Consider the following 19659-nt stretch of genomic DNA (forward strand, 5'->3'; position numbering starts at 1 on the left):
AGATACATGAAAATCAAACCAGAAGGGAGTGATAAACCCCATGATGGAGGTAAATACGGCACCCTGTTGGCATCCACAGAAGGGGTACCTAAGCCAGTGATTGGTAGTGGGCAAGGTGGCAGGGAAGGCTTCTCTGCTGTCACAAGCCAGTCAGGTAAAGGTGAGCCAGGAAGCCTTCTAGGGAGACAGGGAACGTGCATGCGCCCAGGTGCAAGAAGACTTGGTGCACATAGGGGCAGGAGAGTCAGTCAAGAAAAAGGCTGAAAATCATGAGGGATCCGTTTGCCAATTTCAGAAGTTTGAATTTTATCCTGTATACAACAGAGAATCCTGAGGATAAAAAATGATTTTTTTAAATGTATGTAACCAGGAGCTTTATTTAAAGCCACTATTATTTTTGCCACTCAGACCAGGTTATATAAAGTTTGTGTTTCCTTTGATTTTAGTGGTAATCCATGCTGCAAATTCATGACTTTCTTTTGTGGCTTCAGATGAGTACCCTGGCTTCTAGTCCTCCCCACACTGGTCCTGTTACTTGTTCCAAATCCAGGTACTATCTATGCCTGATCAACAGCCACTCTCATTGCCAACAGAATAGTTAATAACACAAAAACAAGGTTCCAAATTTCTGTCCTGGATATGGCCAATGTTCTTGGTTGGAAAGCAACAAGTATGTTCTTAAAAAGTTCCAGTTTTAACTTCACATGAAGTAATGAAGTGTCATTATTTTGTTTATTAATCATCTCTGAATCATTTTCATGGCCTTTCTCATAAATATTTGTGCTGTGAAGATTAAGTTATTGGCAGGGTTACAGGCTGATGTCTTTTATTCATCCAAGACTTGGTAGTGTTTCAGCAGTTGCCAAAGTACTTTCACCTTTGCTGTGCTGACCTCACCCATGACCCTGCAAATCTGTCACCTCTGGGAGGAGAGGTGCTTCAGACCTTATTCTACCTGAGTAGTATGCAAGTAAACTGGGCTGTGTGGTTGCCCTTTACAGGATGAGCTATGATTACAATTCATTTTATTTTTGCCTTCTAAACTTGCTTTTGTAATTCTTGGTCTTTCTAAACACTCAACGAATTGCAAGGTACAACCAGGGGATACAAGCTAGCCACCACTTTGTGAAGAAAATTTTGTAGACACTCATAATCCATTTAGAGGTAGGGGCAGTGGTGGGGCAAAGGAAGCCAAAGTTAGGCATCTTTCAGTCTTTCATCAAGTGTACCAAGAGTATTTATGTATCACGGAAAAAATTCAATTTTTCTCCTTTTTTCTCGAGGAACTGAAGGAGAAGGGATGGAACACAGCTAAAACCATGTTCTTTCTGTCTAAGCTTTCTGAAGTGAAGGTAGGACTGAAACTTCATTCAGATAATCCATGAGGCTACAGCATAGTACAAATTCTTGATTCACATAAAGTTAGGATGGTTAGCAGGAAAGACGTGCTAGCAGTTTGGACACCGATCCGTAGTTCAGATGTTGGCATTCTAATATTAGACACCCTTCACCTTTTTATTTAGCATGAGGCATTTATCCCTAGGATAAGTAGAGGGAAAAACAAAGAGGCAAAAACTAATCACTGTTAATACTTTTATTTTTATATACAGTACTAAAGGGGATAAGACACTTGTGCTTAAAGACTGGTAAAATGTATATGGTTGGTCTCCTAGCAAAAATAATTGCCCAAAGAAAATTACCCACAATTTACCCAAAATCATTGTTGTAAATCTGTTTGTGAGGAGTTGTGTTGCTATAGCAGTGTGGGGTGTTCACCTTTGTGGGCAACGGTGCGCAGCTGAGAGGCGTGCTCCAATCTGCCACACCAGCACCCGAGGAGCTAAGGGACAGGTTGCCTGGGAGTTGCCAAAACCCGAGGGAAGCATCTGGAACACGCAGAGCAACCACCATTTTCTTACTGTCCGTAGAAGTCATCAGGACCAACTGGACCACGCCTCCTCTCCCTGCTTACCTCAGTCACTACTTCTCAGTTACACATAACCACTGGCTTCTCATGCCCCTGCTAGTCTCTACATCCCTGATCCAATCCCCCATCCTTCCAGACCATTCCTCGGTGCCCCTGGAACCAGGCTATGATCTACTAACTCTCCTGTGTCTTCTGCCCAAGGGGCGCTCTGTCTCCTCCTGATACTGCCTCCCCACTGCAGCCCTCACAAGTCAAGATCTTATACCTCACATCCTTAAACCTCAAGGTTCATGCTTCCCATTGCTGCTTCCAGATCATTTTTTCTTAAAAACTCCTTCCCCTCTTTAAGGTTTATGCTATCCAGCTTAACCATTCTCACCCCCACCCCACCTTGTTAACTGACTTTCTAGTTGCTTCCTGATAGTGACTGAACACTCAAGATCCTGGATTAATGTTGTTTCCTTTCCCATCTCCTGCCATCATTCTTGATAACATCAGTATCCATGTGGATGTCCCACCCAACTCCTAGCCCACCAGTTTCTTGACGTCACCTCCACAGACTCGATTCCATGTTAGGCCCCTATTCCCAAAGTCATATACCACTAATGTCATTACCATTAACTGCACAACCTCCAAATCCCTGAATTCAATCATATGCTCCAGTTATCCCAATGACAACAATGCTGGAATATACCCTTCATCTCATCAAGTCCTCCAATTTGCTGACTCTTCTGCTTTCTCACTAACATCAGCCTCCCCTTTTCCAGCTTATGTTCAATTTTATAATCGCTTCTTTGCAAACATCCTTTAGCTTCCTTGCTTCTCTCTCCTTCTCCTGGTAAAACTCAGCTGTTTCCCTATTCTGTGTCTGCAACTGAACAACTGAAGCTTGCTGAATGAAGTCTGCACAACTGCACAGATGGTTTTACTGGAATTACTCTCAAATAGGAACTTAACATCACCCAGGAAGTCTAGCCCCACTAAGCTTGCTTTCCCACTTTATGACTTCCACTAATGACTTCTTTCATAATTTCTCTCTCCCCAAATCTCTTTCCCTCTGTGCTGATGAATTTATTCTCAATTAATTGAGGAAATATCACTGTATCTGTGCCCTTCTTTATCTCTTTCTCTTAATACTTCTCAAAGACTAGATCTTCACCTGTGGTCTGGATCCCACCCTCTCCTGCCTCCAGGACTTCACTTTTTCTGTTATCACCTCTCTGGCATGATCTCGTTTTTTCCTATTAGTCTTTTTCCTCAACACACAAACAGGTTCTATTATCTTCCCAACTTAAAAACAAACTACACTTCATCCCACAATGCCCTCCAGCTACTGCTAGTTTCCACATCCAAACTTAAGGAGCAGTCCCAGGGGCTTGCCCTTTCACTGCTTGCCCACCTCACCCTGGCATCTGCCTACTTCTACTGCTCATGGAAAGGTGACCAAAGAGTTCTTCAGCTCCAGGGGCTTTCCCACTTCTTCTGATTCTGGTTCTCAGCAGCAGTCAATAAAGTTAAGTGTTCCCTCCTTTTCGAAACTCTCACTTGTCTTGGACTTTAGAACCTTGCACTGGGCCTCCTACACAGTAGGCCACAGTCACTCTCCAGGCTCAGTACTGGGGCTTCTCCTCTCCTCTCTGTGTTCTGTTCCTAAGCTGTTCACACAGTCTATGGCTATAAAAACTATCTGTAATCTATTTATAATCTCTATGCTGATAATTTCCAAATTTAGACCTCCAGTCTCCAAATCTCAGAGTAGCATATCCACTGCCCATGTGACATTTCCCTATATCTTCAAATTTAATATGAGCAAAAGAGAACTCTTGATTTTTTTTTTTTTTACTTCAAACTTGTGTCTCTCCTAGTTTTCCCCATTCAGTGAATCCAGTCTGCTGCTTAAGGCAGAAAATTGGGAGTAATCCTGTCTTCTCCCCTTCCCAAAACACAGTTCAACATCAAACTGAATTTATCCATTCGGCTCTGTCTCCATGGCAACTACTCTATTGCAAACCACCATCACCTAGTTCCTTATGGTTTCCCCTAGTCCACTCTGCCCTCTTCCATGCAGAAGCTGGAAAAATCTTTTAGAAACATACATCAGATCATGTCATGCTTCAACAGCTTTCTACTGCAGTTGGAACAAAATCCAAATTCTTTTCTATAATCTACAAGGCTTGGCATGCTCCAGCCCCATCTATGTCTCTCCCTTCATCTCATGCCATTCTCTGCTTGATTTATTATGCACTAAGTACACCAGTCTTCTCTCAAAACCTCCTCCCTCTTCAGAAAGTTCTTACTTTGGTTCTCTGCTTCATTATCCTTCAGGTCTTAACTTAAATGTCACTCGTATAGAGAGGTCTTCCCTGACTACCTAGTAGAAAGGGAGTTATATCCCTCCCGATCCCATTATTCTCTATAAAGGAGGCCTGTCTACTTTTTTCCTATAACACACCATTTTATAATTATTTATTTATAAGTTTTCTTACTTTTGAAAATTTTATGGTTTGATGCCAACCCCCATCCCACTGTACTGTAAGCTCTATGTCTATGTCTCTTTTTTTACACTGTATATTTAGCACCTAGCACAATGCCTGAGTGCATATTAGATGCTCAATAAATACTCAATGAGTGAATGAATATAATGCACTTAAGTATTTCACTTATATAAAATAATTTCATTTTTTATCAGTTTGGGGATTAGCCTTCTTAAAACACTAAAACATTTGGGAATTTTTTTCTTTTTTTGGCCGTGCTGCATGGCTTGTGGGATCTTAGTTCCCCAACCAGGGACTGAACCCAGGCCACCGCAGTGAAAGCGCTCTAACCACTGGACCACCAGGGAATTCCGGGATTTATTTTTTAAAGTGTACAAATTCATATTTATCTGAAATATTCAGATGCCACGTATAGTTAAAATTCAAATAATTTGTGTATTTTACTAGGTAGCTATATTTCTTTTGAGAATCATTCATAAAGTCCAATGTTGTTATAGATGACATACCTGCGGATCCCTTTTGGTGTTTCTCCAATTATGAAGGTGGTCTGGCCTGTTCGGTAGACATTTTTCTTCTTCTGGCTTACAGGGTGTGAAATGTAAAGGGGAAAGGAAACGCTGCCTTCACTTGGTTGTTGGCATCCCTTTGTATGTGTCGATGTATCTCCCTTCATTTTTTCCTTATATGTCTGAAAAAAGGATGAAAGCAAAAACTCTAAAAAAACAGTCATTTTTGGTCAAATAAGGAGACTGTCTTACTTTTCCCCAGTATTCTTTACAATCTAGTATATCACATTCTCCAAGTAATATCATTGTCAGATCTTGTTAGATCTTTAAAAAGATATTACTTGTAGCAGTAATGTGATGTTTCTCTTTTCATTGTTTAAGATATATGCTAAAGATATACCTTTCTTAAAGATACAATAAAAGTAATGGTAATATGATGTTTCTACTGTCAAGTCTATGGGTATACTGATACACATGCTGGCATCCACTCTCCTAAACAAGGATAAAAATTAATGATTATATAAATAATGGCATAAAAATGGGATGTTTAAAAAATTTAATTCAGCAATTTCTCTCAATATTATTAAGCAGACTTTTGGTTATTTAATCTTATATAAGCAGTCAAACTTTTAAGAAATAACAACCTTTATATAATAATGCAATACACTAGTTTTGTAAATCCTACTTCAATCTCCAGTGGGTTGCAAGAATTACTTAGTGATTGTTAAGATGTTAACTAGAGGTGGTTGAAATTACAGATAGAATCACATTTATTTTACAGACTAAGGGTGTCTTGCATAATACAAATTGTTAAAAATAGTGAGTCAAGAAAAAAATAATTTTAAAATGTATGGTTCCATTTTCCCTGACAAAATGGTAAGGTGAGTATGTGGAAAGTCCCCATCTTATTCCAAAAACAGAAATATTGGATGCAATTTGACAACAACAACAAAATTACATTTGAGCTCAAAAGTAAGAAAGGAAAATCTCTAGATGCCAAAGCCAAGTAACATAGTGGCAGGTGGGAGCTGAAGCTCAGCAGCCCCAGGAATAGGGTCCTAAATTCTAGTCTGCAGGATTCCACGTGTAGAGGGAAAATGGAAATGATTTAACTCTCTGAATTAAAAAACAAACAAACAAAATAAAAACACAGCAGGAATTAAATGGATATCCAGTTTTCAAATTAAAGCTAGGAAAGCCCAAACTGGGGGCACAGGATAGAAACAGGCTCCCTTGTTACTCTAGATAGAATCACTGGTGAAAACATGGAATGCCCAGCCTGTGCCATTTGTGGAATCTGATTTTGTAGCACTTGCATTGTATGGAAAAATCTAAGCTAAAAACCAACATAAAAAACTGGCCCAGAACCAGTGAAAACCATAGATGTCAATGAGGGGTGAATACAAAAATATAACATAGGAACACTTTTTAAATCTAGAGAATGCTTGTGATTCCAATGCGGGGGGGGAAAAAAGAGTTCAGTTAAAAATTATAAAGAACACACAAAGCCCACTGCCATGAAAGTGGACAGATACAACAAATGTGAGAATCCATAGCTGAGGAATTATAGATAACAAAGCAATCTGAAAGAGACTTTAACTCATTAGCATATCCAGAAAGATAAAGGAAGAACTGGGTATTGTAAAATACCAGATCTGAGAAAGAACCAAATACAAATTCTAGAAAAAAAAAATATAGGTTTGAAAAAAAATAGACATAGAAACAAACTTAAAATATGGGTTAAGCAGCAGGCTACAGAGCCTTACAATGACAGTTGATAAATTGGTAGAGTAAAATTACTCAGAATGCTAGGCAGAGAGAGAGAGACAGAGAGAGAGAGAGAGAGAGAGAGAGAGAGAGAGAGAGATAGAGAGAGAGAAAAAGGAGGAAAGGAGGGAAGAAAGGAAGGAGGAAAGGAGGAAAAAAAGGAAGGCAGGCAGGAAGGAAGAAAGAAAGAAAGAAAGAAAGAAAGAAAGAAAGAAAGGAAAGAAATAAGGAAAGAAAGAAAGAATGGAAGAAAGAATTGAAGAAAGGAAGACAGACAAGAAAGAAAGACAAGAAAGAAAAATTAACATGGCAGAAAACATACCAAAATTTCTAAAATATTAGAAGGAGATAACAGAAAATGGAAGAGATAATGTCAAAGAAGTAATGGCAGAGAATTGAAGAAGGCATGAATCCTCAAACTAAAAAAGGAGAGAGAATCTCCAGTGTGAAAAATGAAAATAAATCTGTACCTTGTTATATCACAGATAAAGAGAATATCTTAAAAACTACCAGAGAAAAATAAGCTATCCCACAAAGAAATAATAATCAAACTAAAGGCAGACTTCTCATTACCACTACCACCATCACCACCACCAAGAGAAGATAATGAGAGTATCTTCAACATGCTGGGAGGGAAAAACCGTCAACCTAGAATTCTAAACCCAGTTAAACTATCACTTAAGAAATTTGCAGGGATACAAATACTACAAGACACAGATTAGTAATTGTCAATGAGACAGTGATTTTTTCTTTTACAGGAGTTCAATGGGATTCAAGTGGCACATATCACTGAATGTTGGTAGGGAATGGCTTTCATTCCACAAATATTTACTAAGCACCTATTACGTTCCTGCCACCATGCTATGCAGTTGAGAAGAAAAATATTTATATATACAAAGAGGCCCCTACTATTAAGGGGCTTAAAAAAGCTAAGCCCCACCCCCCTCCCATTTTTAGTTTTTTCTGTTTTTAAAATAAATCATTTATCTCTTTAATTTATATTCAAGTTCATTTCATTGAAATAAACTGAACAAAAGACATAATTATATGTTCTTTAATAGCAAACCACTTCTAATGAAAAGAAATTGACTTCTTCAAAATCTAGTGTGACTCACGTGGACAAACACAAAATGCCAGGTTGCCATTTTGAACCAGGGCTTTGCTTCAGTCAGTAATGCTGACAGTACTTTCCTCAAAGACATCATTTTTAAAGTTTAAAACATTATTAATAAAGAGAGGAAAATGCTGATCTTTAAAGATAAATTTGAAAGAGATTTGATGCATTTATTTTACATCACAAGAAAACAAGATGAATGTTAAAAGTTCCTAATAAAATAGCTCATAATCTTTGATGATTCCCAAGAAATAATTATCCATTATTATAAGGAGGGACGGGAACGCGTACATGGGGATAAAGGGAGTAAACCGAAAGAGAAGGAATGGGGCCAACCAAGAACACTCCCTCCTCATATACTGCAATTTCTGAAGCCATGGAGAAAGCAGGCCAGGCCATGGAAATTTTCAATTATTTACATGATTACTCTGGGTCTTTCTGACCCTGGCAGCATTACAAAGCTCATATTTCGAACAGATACATTTTTTTTCAAGTTGGTTTTACAAATTCTTCAGGAAAATTCAACTTTTCTATTCATAGCTATCAGATATGTGGATCTTTAATTTATGCCACATATTATACACTTAAAAACCTGATTATTTTAGATAATCATTAAAAGATAAAAGCATTTGTTCTCTCACACTGGCTCAATATCCCATCTTTTACTTAAAAAATATCTAGGTTCAGTTTTTCATTTTAGTAGGGTAGTTTAACACTTACTGAAACAAGGCTGTGAAACAAAATTTTGTTTGCTAATTATTTTAATAAACATTTTGATGCCCTTCTTATAAAAGCTGGTTTCACTATTTATAGTAAAATAGTATCTTTTATAATAGCTAATATAAGGAAAATAGTGACAGTGCAGTTGCAATTGAAGGGACAGTTATAATTTATTATAAAGCAAAGTACAATGCCTGTGGCCAAGATGAAAAGATTCCAGACCATGTGAAATTGGACGCAAACTCTTTCACTACTGCTTATGTCAAAGTTGGGAAGTCATATGACACTGAGGCAACACTATGAAGTAGCAATAGTAATGAAGGGTCAAGTAATGAAAAATTCAGTAAAAATGAGCTGGACTAGGAAATTAAAAGATAACATTATCGCTCCTTAATATTATGGTAGAGGGTGAGATTGCTTGCTCAAGAAAGCAAAATAAACCCACTCTTCTTTCCACCAGAGAACAGAATGGCCAACAACTGGAACACTATGTCTGTATCTGATAGGAAATTTTGAGATCATAACATGAAGAAAGCAGAAAGCCCAGTTTCTGTAAAAGCCCCTAATTGCTCCTTTTTCCTAGAAAGTTTCTTCTAAATTATCCAAGATTTGCTTTGAGAAATTACTTCTATACTCTGTGATTCTGATGAAGGTTTCCTTCCTCTTAAGATTTATGGTTATAATGATAAGGAGGGAATTATGAAGACAAGAACTTTGTACAGTATTTGTATAGTATAAATATGACTGCTAATAAGTATTTTAGAAAGCTTGACACTGTTAGAGTTTAATTTATAACTTAGTAATTGCTATGTTCATGATTATCTTCATAAATTATTAGATATTGTTAGGTATTTCTACTATGGTATATTTATGAAAGTAATCAAGTTCAACTTATGGTATCTTTATTTATTAAAAATAAAGTGTAAAGAGTATAGTAATTATTTCTAAATAACATAAACATACAGTTAAAAGATCCATTTGATGATGAGATTAATTGAATGGAAATGTGAGGTTACTTAAGAAGCTGAATTTATCAGAGAATATTGAAATAATAATCCTAATTTATGAGTGGTAATATGTCTTCCTCCTTTGGACGTATATGTACTATGTGGAGCAGCCAGTTGAATGTTGAAAAAGTAGAGGAAAACCCTCCCCCTTCAGAGTTAAACAGGTCTAAAAAGGTAAAAGGTCGGCCACGGCTAATTATGTTAAGTCCTAATCTGATTTATATAATTAAAAATTTAAAACGTAACATGTTATTGTCAGAAAAGTAAATATTTGTCATTAAAAATAAAATTCGGAATATAAAAAATTATTTAGTTCAACAAAAACATTAAATATGTATTATTTCTATAAATGGTAATTGTTTTAATATATTTTGGCCAAAACAGTCTCCTTACCTATCCACAATCAAATGTTTAATGTGGAAATGGCTCACTTCAAAGACTTCATAAATAACTGCTTTTTAAAAAATTGAAGTATAGTTCATTTACAATATTATATTAGTTTTAAGTGTACAACATAGTAATTCAATATTTTAATAGATTATACTCCATTATTAAATTATTACATTATTATAAAACAAAGGCTGTATTTCCCTATGCTGCATAGTAGTATATGATGAACATCTGTTTTGACTTAATTTTGATAAAGTTATAAAATCATTATTCATTTTTCCAATGTCTCTATAAAATATATTTAAAAATACATCATAAAATTACTATTTAAACATGTATAAAGTATACAGTCTGTAAAATAAAAGCTATAATTTTAAGTTGTAAAAGATATACATTAGGATTACAATAAATAAGAGGGCACTTTTGTAGGGAAAAATTTCTTCTTTTAGAGTAGCCAAAATGAATTTACACTAGACCTAGTCAACTGTACATAATCCTGTACAACTTATTTCTTACTGTAAACTTTTAGGTTTATATTGGTTCTAGAAGGAAAGTTTATCTTTAGATCAATAGTATGAGACATTCAAATGACCTTTGATAATAAATACTTTCTTTTTCCTTTGGACCCAAAGTGTACTGTCAGTATTTCAAGGCATTAGACCTAAGCCAAATAGCAATATTAATAGCAATAGCCAATTAAAATATTGAACCAGTAGTTATTTTTTAAAAGATATAACTGAAAAAAGATAAGGTTATATATAGATTTTCAACATGAAAGAGTAAGAAAAAATAAAACTGACTCTTAAAAAGTTTGCAGATAACAATCTTTGATGTCAGTGTCCTGAGAAAAGGAAAAAAAGGAATGTTCCCCCTACCTTACAGCCATATGATTACATTAGCATTTTTCTTTTTTCTCTGCTACATATGAAATTTATCTTTATATAATAGAAAACTTCATTGGAATAGTGCACAGAATGTTTAATGAAAAAAACCCTCTTTCTTTGAAGTAAAAAATTTTGGAGGCAAATTACTAAAGAACTATAGAGGGCGCCTAGGTAGGAATAGCAAGGAAATGAGAAAAGTTGATAGGAATCAGTTTTTCCCATACAACAAATGGGGCAGGAAATGTTACAATCCAGGAGACTGAGTTTCAAAAACAACCATGAACAGCCTCTAGTTCCCATTTTGGCAGAAGAAACACTATCGTAATCTCTACCATCTTTCTAAATCTCTTTGGGGCTAATTACTGGAGACAATCCATAGGTGGTACAGATAATGCTGATTCCTTTTCCTCTGCTCATCTGTATCCCCCACAAGTAGAGGAAGCTTGGAGGGGGACAATGTACAATGAAGAACAGCCTGATAGGATGGGTAGCCTGTCTATGATAGGCTACCAGGATGTAGTGAAATCTTTATTAAGCAATTTTGGAACGGATCTGTCTGCTGAGCCGGTTTCTCTAGAAAACACTTACAGAGGATATATCAGAACAAAGAGCAAGGTATATTTAACAGCCACATTCACTGTTTTCTCCATAACTGGATGATCAGCCTTGATTAGTCACTGAGAAAACTGGAAACCAGGGAGATTTTCAAAGGCAATGGAAGGTCCCAATGGTTCTGACTTGTTGAGAAGCCTGAGTTTGGATTCTAAGATCACCAGAGGACCTGCCCATCACAGGAAAGCTCTTTGGTTTACACCTTGCTCCTGAGAATAGCACAGAGCTTCACAAGCCAGTCTATGGTCATGGCCACAAGTGGGCACACCATGTAGCCAAACCCCTCACATTGGCCTGATCACACCAACTTTGTCATAAAGATTAAAAAAAAATCAAGTGCTCTTTCATTTTTTTCCTTCATTAAACCTTAAATAGTTAAGCCTGAGAGGCAGCAATGCTTTTGTTTACACATCTGTTCAAACAAAAGATTAAAAAGAAATCTCCCTTTGGGTAAGGGCCAAATCCTATAAACACATAAAAAGTCATAAACTTGCTTGTCTTTGCAAAGCAGGGAATCAGGAGTACCAATAAAGACATATAGCACATGTAAATAAATTCATTCAAGTGGCATCTGAGAGTCTAAAAGGACAAAGACCTTTAAGGATCTTTGTGCAAGTGTGAAAACCTCTTATCTTTGAAGTAATCATTCAAGATTTCTGCCTGGAGGTAGGAAATATTACTGTAAATGCAGTTTTCCAACACTCAACAGAAACCTAAGGCAACTATGAGGTACCCCTGAATTGTCTTCACTCAGCCTCTGGAGAAAAGCCAGCTGGTTAGAGGACCCACCACGAATATACACTGAAGTATAATTTTCTGCATATGTTTAAAAATGTCATTCAAGTCTGAAAAAACAAACACTTAGATTCAAATCTAAAACATTTTTTTTTTTTGGTGGTGAAGGGAGATTAAAGTTTGTAATTATGGTTCTCTTTTCCTCCTGGAAGGAGTAACCATTACAATTCAGTTTTTTATATAGATAGATATATATTTTCTTTTTTGATAGTACTTTGCTTGCTGAGTGAGCCACAAAAGGACAACTTTATATTGGCTTCCCTGAGCCTAGCTCCCTTTTTGTGTGCACAACAGTCCATTTCTCATTGTACAAGAAACTCGTCTATCTAAAGGAACAAAGTGATAGCCTCGGGAGTGCAGGTGAATACTGTGGGGCACACACTACAAACAGAAATACAAAAGCCCCATCTCCTTGGGATTTGGGAACATGAAGGCAGTGCCACAGCAGTCAACCTGGGGGAAAAGGCCAGGTGAGATGGTGGCAACTACCTTTAAAAAAGCCTGCAGACCAGCAACAGGGAGTGTTGGCTAATATTCCCTCAGTCCTTCATGGGAGGGTGGTCAGAGAGTAAATTCCCCTTAATACCTCCTACAGACAAAGGCAAGGCCTTTTGGGGTAGCTGTCTGAGCACTGGACTCAGCACCACAAGCCCTGGTTTCTACTAGTCTTTTTAGGATCTCCAGTAAGTAGTAATGAATAGGTCCTTGGCATCTTGAGCCCTGACTGAATTTTAAATCTTTACATATATTATTTATATTACTGTAAAAATGTCTCTAAAGACTACTTGAAGGTCCTATACTAAATAATACCTGTTAGTGAAAAGATCACGGAAGGGTGGTGCTGATGGAAAAATTTTAATTAAAGTCTTTCTTGGCAGGCACCTGCCCCTGCTTGCCTTTCCAGTGGCTGGCACTTCCATGGGGAGCTTAGGCTCTCACTTCCTTCCTCCAGGCCTCCAGCTGGAGTAAGTGTAGGCTTCTATGCAGGCTGATTCAGTGACAAGGCCATCGATGGCTCTTCAGTGTCTAGGGAAGAACATTTCAAGCACCCCGCCACAAATAACACTGGGACATTGTAACTGGTTGTGAAGTTGGATGCAGATTATTGTTAATAATAAAGTACTGAAATCTGTGAATAATTCTCCTTTTTAGTAAATTAGAGTGGATTTCCTATAACCACATCATTTTCACTCTCTTCTATTCTGATATGCTTTCTTGAGTCATGTAGAAGAGGAAGTAAAGCTTTCCGACAGAGAAAGACCAGCTGAAAGTATGTTCCACTAGAACTGAATTTAATGATCAAGTGACCCCCTTCTTATGGTCTAAAATGGCAGTTCTGAAACTTTTTAGTCTTAGGACACCTTTACAGTTTAAAAATTATTGAGGACGCCAAAGAGATTTTGTTTATGTAGGTTATATCTATTGAAAGTTTAAAATAATTAAATAACTCTTTATCAGCAAAAAAGTTTATATTTTCCAAGGTAAACAAACAAAAAATTAGCCAGAAGAGTGGCTACGTATTACATTTTTGCAAATGTCTTTAATAGCTGGCTTAATAAAAGATAGCTGGATTCTCATATCTTCTTCTGCATTCAGTTTGCTGCAACAATGCTGTTTTAGTTGGAGTATATGAAGAAAATCAGCCTCATACAGATACGTAGTTGAAAAAGGGCAGAATATTTTCATAGCCTTTTCAGATAATTGTAGATATTCTTTTTTGATACTTTACCAAAATTCAATTAAGGTTAGTTTCATGTAATATTTGAAACCATATCAGTGAACTTTTTATATTGTTAAAAGTAAAATTCATTGGTATATTTTGTACTTTGGCTGAATTTTTTCCCCATGCGTGATTTTGTAATATCATTCACTGGTCATTTGGAAAATATTAGGTCAGTTATGCAGATCTTCAAAATGTTGACACATTCAATTATACAACATTGGAAAACCATATTTGTTGGTTATTACCACCTATGCATCAGAAAAAATCTTTTTAAATATTGGGAAGGGGTCATGGTCACGGAGGCAGACACAAGTCTTTCAATATTTTAATTTTCACTTGAAAGCTTGAATTTTATCGCTGGCAACAAGTACTGTCTGTTGTCTTCCTTGAAGTGACAGAAAGTATCTACCAAATACACAAGTCTAAATAACCATAGTTTGTCAGTCATTCTTTCAAGTATTGATACAAATTGTGTTCCATAAAAAAAAGTGGCTAGTTTAGTCCGCAGCTCAATTATACAAGTGCTTGTGTACACTTCCTATTTCATCAAACAGAATACTAAAAAGATGAGTACCAGGGCTTCCCTGGTGGCGCAGTGGTTGAGAGTCTGCCTGCTGATGCAGGGGACACGGGTTCGTGCCCCGGTCCAGGAAGATCCTACATGCCGCAGAGTGGCTGGGCCCGTGAGCCATGGCCGCTGAGCCTGCGCGTCCGGAGCCTGTGCTCCGCAACGGGAGAGGCCACAACAGTGAGAGGCCCACATACCGCAAAACAAAACAAAACAAAACAAAAAAAAGATAAGTACCAAAGGGTTGAGATTTAAGAAAATTAGTAATTTTTATTGATTCATCAAGGATATTCTTCTTTTTTTTAAAGAATCAATTTTATTTATTTTTTGGTTGTGTTGTGTCTTTGCTGCTGCACACAGGCTTTCTCTAGTTGCGTCAAGCGGGGGCTACTCTTCGTTGCGGTGTGCGGACTTCTCATTGTGGTGGCTTCTCGTGTTGCAGAGCATGGGCTCCAGGCACGCAGGCTTCAGTAGTTGCAGCACGTGGGCTCAGTAGTTGTGGCACGCAGGCTGTAAAGCACAGGCTCAGTAATTGTGGCACACGGGCTTAGTTGCTCTGTGGCATGTGGGATCTTCCTGGACCAGGGATCGAACCTGTGTCCTCAGCATTGGCAGGTGGATTCTTAACCACTGCGCCACCAGGGAAGTCCCCATCAAGGATGTTCTTAAGAGAAACTAAAAGTAGTTTTCTTTTCCTGAAAGTGTGTGGTGGTAAATATTAGTGGCCCAAATAATTTTTATGAACAAAATGAGAAGTTCTTTCTCTTAAGGTATTCATTATTTCATCTGGCCACAGCAACGGGATAGCCTTAAATACTGAATAAAAGTAGGATATGGCTTTCAAATTCCATTTTGAAGCAGTTAATGCTAAATAGTCATGAAAGTTGTTTACAGATTAATTGAAATTTGATTCCCATAATAACTTGGTTACAAAATGACTGACACCTTTAAATAAAACATCAACCTACCAACAATTTTGCCGTAAATGCTGTGAGAGCTGACTCTGGTTACGTTAAGAGGGATTCTATCTTCATCAGGAAACTTGCAAAAATATCACAACTTCCATCTTAGATCAAGGATCATAGTTCAAACATATTTATCCTGCCTAAAGCTAATCTACTACAAAAGAATTCATGCTTATACTAATAAATTAGAATAATTCTCCACATTTCTCTGTATAGAATCTCTTTGGTATCTACTAGAAATTCAATTAAAATCGGTAAGCTCTAACTGAATATCTATCTAGCAGGTACTTTTTTTAGGTCCTGGGAATAAAAGATAGAGTAAGATTCACTTCCTAATGCAAAAAAGTTTCACAGTCTAACCAGGAATACAGTGCCAGACACTGTGGATGGCCTACTAACAGCCACTGCCTCCCTCTTTGTTGTCTGAACAAAACTGAGGTTCTCTTAGAAATGTGCTCAGGGAAGGTAGATTGCCCTCTCAGTTCTTAGGGGATAAACAAATTAGTCAAGCCAATTATGTTCTGCCAGAAAGATTTTCCTCCCCAATAAAAGGAGAGATACAGGAAAAGAACCACGCCTTCCTGTCTTTGGATACATTTGTATGAGGAAGTATGTTCTTGAGATGCAGTAGTCATCCTGTAACATAAGGCAAAAGGCCTCATGGAACTAAAAATTAACTTACTGAGGATAGTGGGGCAGAAAATGAGAGAGCCTGAATTCTTATGATGTCATTGGACTGTAGTAATACACCTGGACATACCTCCCTCCAGATTTGCTGTTATGTAAATTAGTTCAACAGCCTATTGTATAGGCCATTTTCAGATGGTTATTCTATTCCTTGCAGCTGAAAGCATCCCGTAGATACTTATAAAGTATCACATAATACAATGTGATCAGTGCTACAGCAGACATACATGCACACACATACACACACACACAAATAAGTAAAGATGAATGTGAGGAAAACATTTATACTGCTTTGGAGAAGACAGGGGACAACTGTCACTGATGATACAAGGAGTAGGGGTTCAACAAGCAGACACAGGTGAAATGGAATTTTAAACAAAAGAACCACAAGAGCAAAGACATGGAAGAGTAAAAGTCCATGGTGTGCTTGGAGACTGATTTATAAACTGAAGGCTGACTAGGAAGAGCTTGCTCATCTTTCTATCCCCAGAGTCTAGCGCAGGGCCTGGCACATAGTGTCAATAATTCTGAATGAGTGTCTCAGAATGAGACTGGAAAAGGAGATTAGCACCAAATGAGATAGGCCTCATGTGCTATGGAAAAGAAACACAATAAGATATTTTACAGAACTCTGGAAGAGAGAAAATTATGCCCCAAAGTGACTGTTCAGATTTGTTACTGCTAAGATGAAGAAAGCTTACAAAGTCATGCATGGGTAGGGATATCTTTCTGACACCATTCTCCATGTTCTCCCCTCTCGAGTGGGTGTCTTATACCAGCACTATGGTCAAGAGATGACAGATAATGAGTGAAGATGAAGAATACCAGCATTTATGCTGCTCTAAAATAACTAACATCTTTACATTATCTGCCAGTATATCCCCTTTAACATTAACTTGTGGAGCTAAGAGTTAAGGAGCCTTTACTCATAGTGAAAATGGTTGTGGGGATCTGCCTTATGTAGTACTTTCTTACAGGAATGACCAGTAACAAATGTTTTCTGAACTTCCACTCTGTGCTGCCTGTTGCTAAGTGGTGATGCTTACGGACATGTATGTCATGTCCTGATCCTTAAGCAGCTTGCCACATACATGAGAAGAGAGCAAACATTAATACGGTGTCTGCCATGTCTACAGTGATGACTGGCACAGAGAATGGGTGTGAAAGGGGCTGGGAATAGAGTGATCTCCGAAGACTGAGGCTTCATGTAAGAAGTGGAACTTGAATTGGGAGTGGAGGATCAGACAGTAGATGATTTACTTGGAGGTGCAGACTGAGTAAATTTATCGAAGACCATGAATGCCAGGCAAACCTGAGACTACTTCTAATTCAGATAAGGAGGGACTGTCTCCCTTGGCTAATTAAATATATTCAGTAGTAGCTCTGAACAATGTCAAGTCATTGCCAGAGGATTTTCAGGAAAACTATGAAAGTTGTTCATGGAAAAGATAGTTTAAGCCACTTAATTTTCAGAAGATAGTGATTGCGTTCATTATATGCTGACAACAACTGAAAACCTAAATTATTCAAAAAGTATCAATTATGTACAAGACACTACTTTAGGTCTCCAGAATTATCAAATGTGAATCAGAGATATATTGTGCTATTTTTTGAAGTCCAGAGTTTATAGAAAAGAAGAAAAAGATGTATACTTACATAACTATGATAAATACATGGAAGTCATATGTTAGAATAATAGGCCACATAAAGTACTATTGGGAGAAGCAGAAAGGGTGTAGGGAGAAGGACAGCTGAACTGGGGCAGACTTTGTGAAAGAGTGACACATCTGAGGTAGATGCTGAAAGGTAGAGAGGTTTGGAGATTTGGGAGGTTAGAAAAACTAAGGCTGAAGGTTATTTGTGGTAGAGAAAAAGCATAAGTAAAGAGAAAAAAAGTAAAAAAATTATGTCTTTGCCAAAATACCTTTGGCAGAGTAGATATTGCAAACAGTCTTACTATATTTCTTGAGTACAGATAGTTTTAACTCTAAAAAAAATATTTTTTAAAGAGACAGATGCATTCAGTCCACCTGAATTTTTTGTTTAACTGCTAAAGTGACGGTAATTCTTCACAGGCAAGTTATCTTGGAAAATTAGACTGATTTGTCATATTGGAAAAGCAAAATGGAATTTTTAAAAAAAGTAAAAACCTTCAAAGCAAAATAGAAACTAAAGGAACTGAGGGAAAAGCACAAGAGAAGACAGAAAGATTGAAAGACTATGGGGATTTAAGCTGACTGCCACTGCTGAGCCTGAGGGAAGTCATGTACCCTCTCATTTAAAAAATAAATCAGTAAAATATTATGTTTGCATTAGTCTCCAAGAATCCTTCACATTATGACCTTATAATTTTGATTTATTCGTCCTACAAAATTCAGAATTCATATGTATACAGGCAGGATTCTCAGATGACAAGGCAATAGGTGTTTCCATTAAGTGGCCATGTCCAATTGATACCATGGTTTTCAACAGAGGGATAAAATATAATTTGAAAAGGGCTGTTAAGTGCTTAACATTCTCTAAGTCGCTAGGTGGAGTCAATCAGAGTTCAATGAGGCCTTATATCTTTAAGCTTTTATATTGTTACTTAGAAGGCATTTGAAGAAATAGTTTTTCACGGTACGCGGGCCTCTCACTGTTGTGGCCTCTCCCGTTGCGGAGCACAGGCTCCGGACGCACAGGCTCAGCGGCCATGGCTCACGGGCCTAGCCGCTCTGCGGAATGTGGGATCGTCTTCCCGGACCGGGGCACGAACCTGTGTCCCCTGCATTGGCAGGCGGACTCTCAACCACTGTGCCACCAGTGAAGCCCGAAGAGATAGTATTTTTAAGCTATTTATAATCTTCCAACTATTCTAAATGGAGAAACTGTTCAAAGAAGCCATATCAATCGTCTCTGCAATTGGAACAATGACCAGCTAGGAAAAGAGTTAGAATCAAGCTACTTCCTAATAAGCAAAGAATATTTTTGTCAGTCTAGGCCATGGTCAAATTAGTTTTTTATAAGTACTGTCAAATACAGTTTTTTTCTATAGTATTCTTTATGATAAATCAGGCATAGTTCAAGGTGGGCCCTTCATCTATAAAATTTGAGGACTGGACTAGATATCTTTTATGGTATTCTAACATATTCTATTATTGGTACTATTAACGACAAAAAGAATAACAGGTCATTGCAGAGAATAACAAAGAGTTTCACTCATCACCCCTACTAATAAGCAATAATCATAATTACAATAATAAAAATTTATGCCTTTCTTGCAAGGAGTTGAATGTGTTTTGTACACATCAGCTCATTAGTGGCATTATTAAGCCTGGTAACGTCACTGTGAGGAAGGATGCCACAGCTTCTCATTGCCACCAGCTAGGAGGGGAATAGGTATAGGCGCTTATAGTTAACACCAGATTCTCATTCCTCTGACGAGGTAACAGGTGTTTTTCACAAATGACACACTATCTCTCTGAATCAATCCTAGTTCTAAGGATAGAAACACAACAGC

The 19659-nt window shown here is 37.4% G+C and overlaps 1 protein-coding gene across 3 annotated transcripts in view; it reads right to left on the reverse strand.

Annotated features, from left to right (window-relative positions):
* ERCC6L2 (ERCC excision repair 6 like 2) overlaps window positions 1–19659 on the reverse strand; it is a 154350-nt gene that overhangs the window by 22055 nt on the left and 112636 nt on the right. For all 3 annotated transcript variants that reach the window (XM_033411421.2, XM_033411420.2, XM_004283032.4), the window contains exon 18: window positions 4929–5110. In XM_033411421.2, the coding sequence (XP_033267312.1) occupies window positions 4929–5110 (182 nt within the window). The remainder of the gene's footprint in view (window positions 1–4928; window positions 5111–19659) is intronic.

Source organism: Orcinus orca, chromosome 6 (genome assembly GCF_937001465.1).
Source record: "Orcinus orca chromosome 6, mOrcOrc1.1, whole genome shotgun sequence".
In the NCBI taxonomy this organism is placed as follows: Eukaryota; Metazoa; Chordata; class Mammalia; order Artiodactyla; family Delphinidae; genus Orcinus; species Orcinus orca.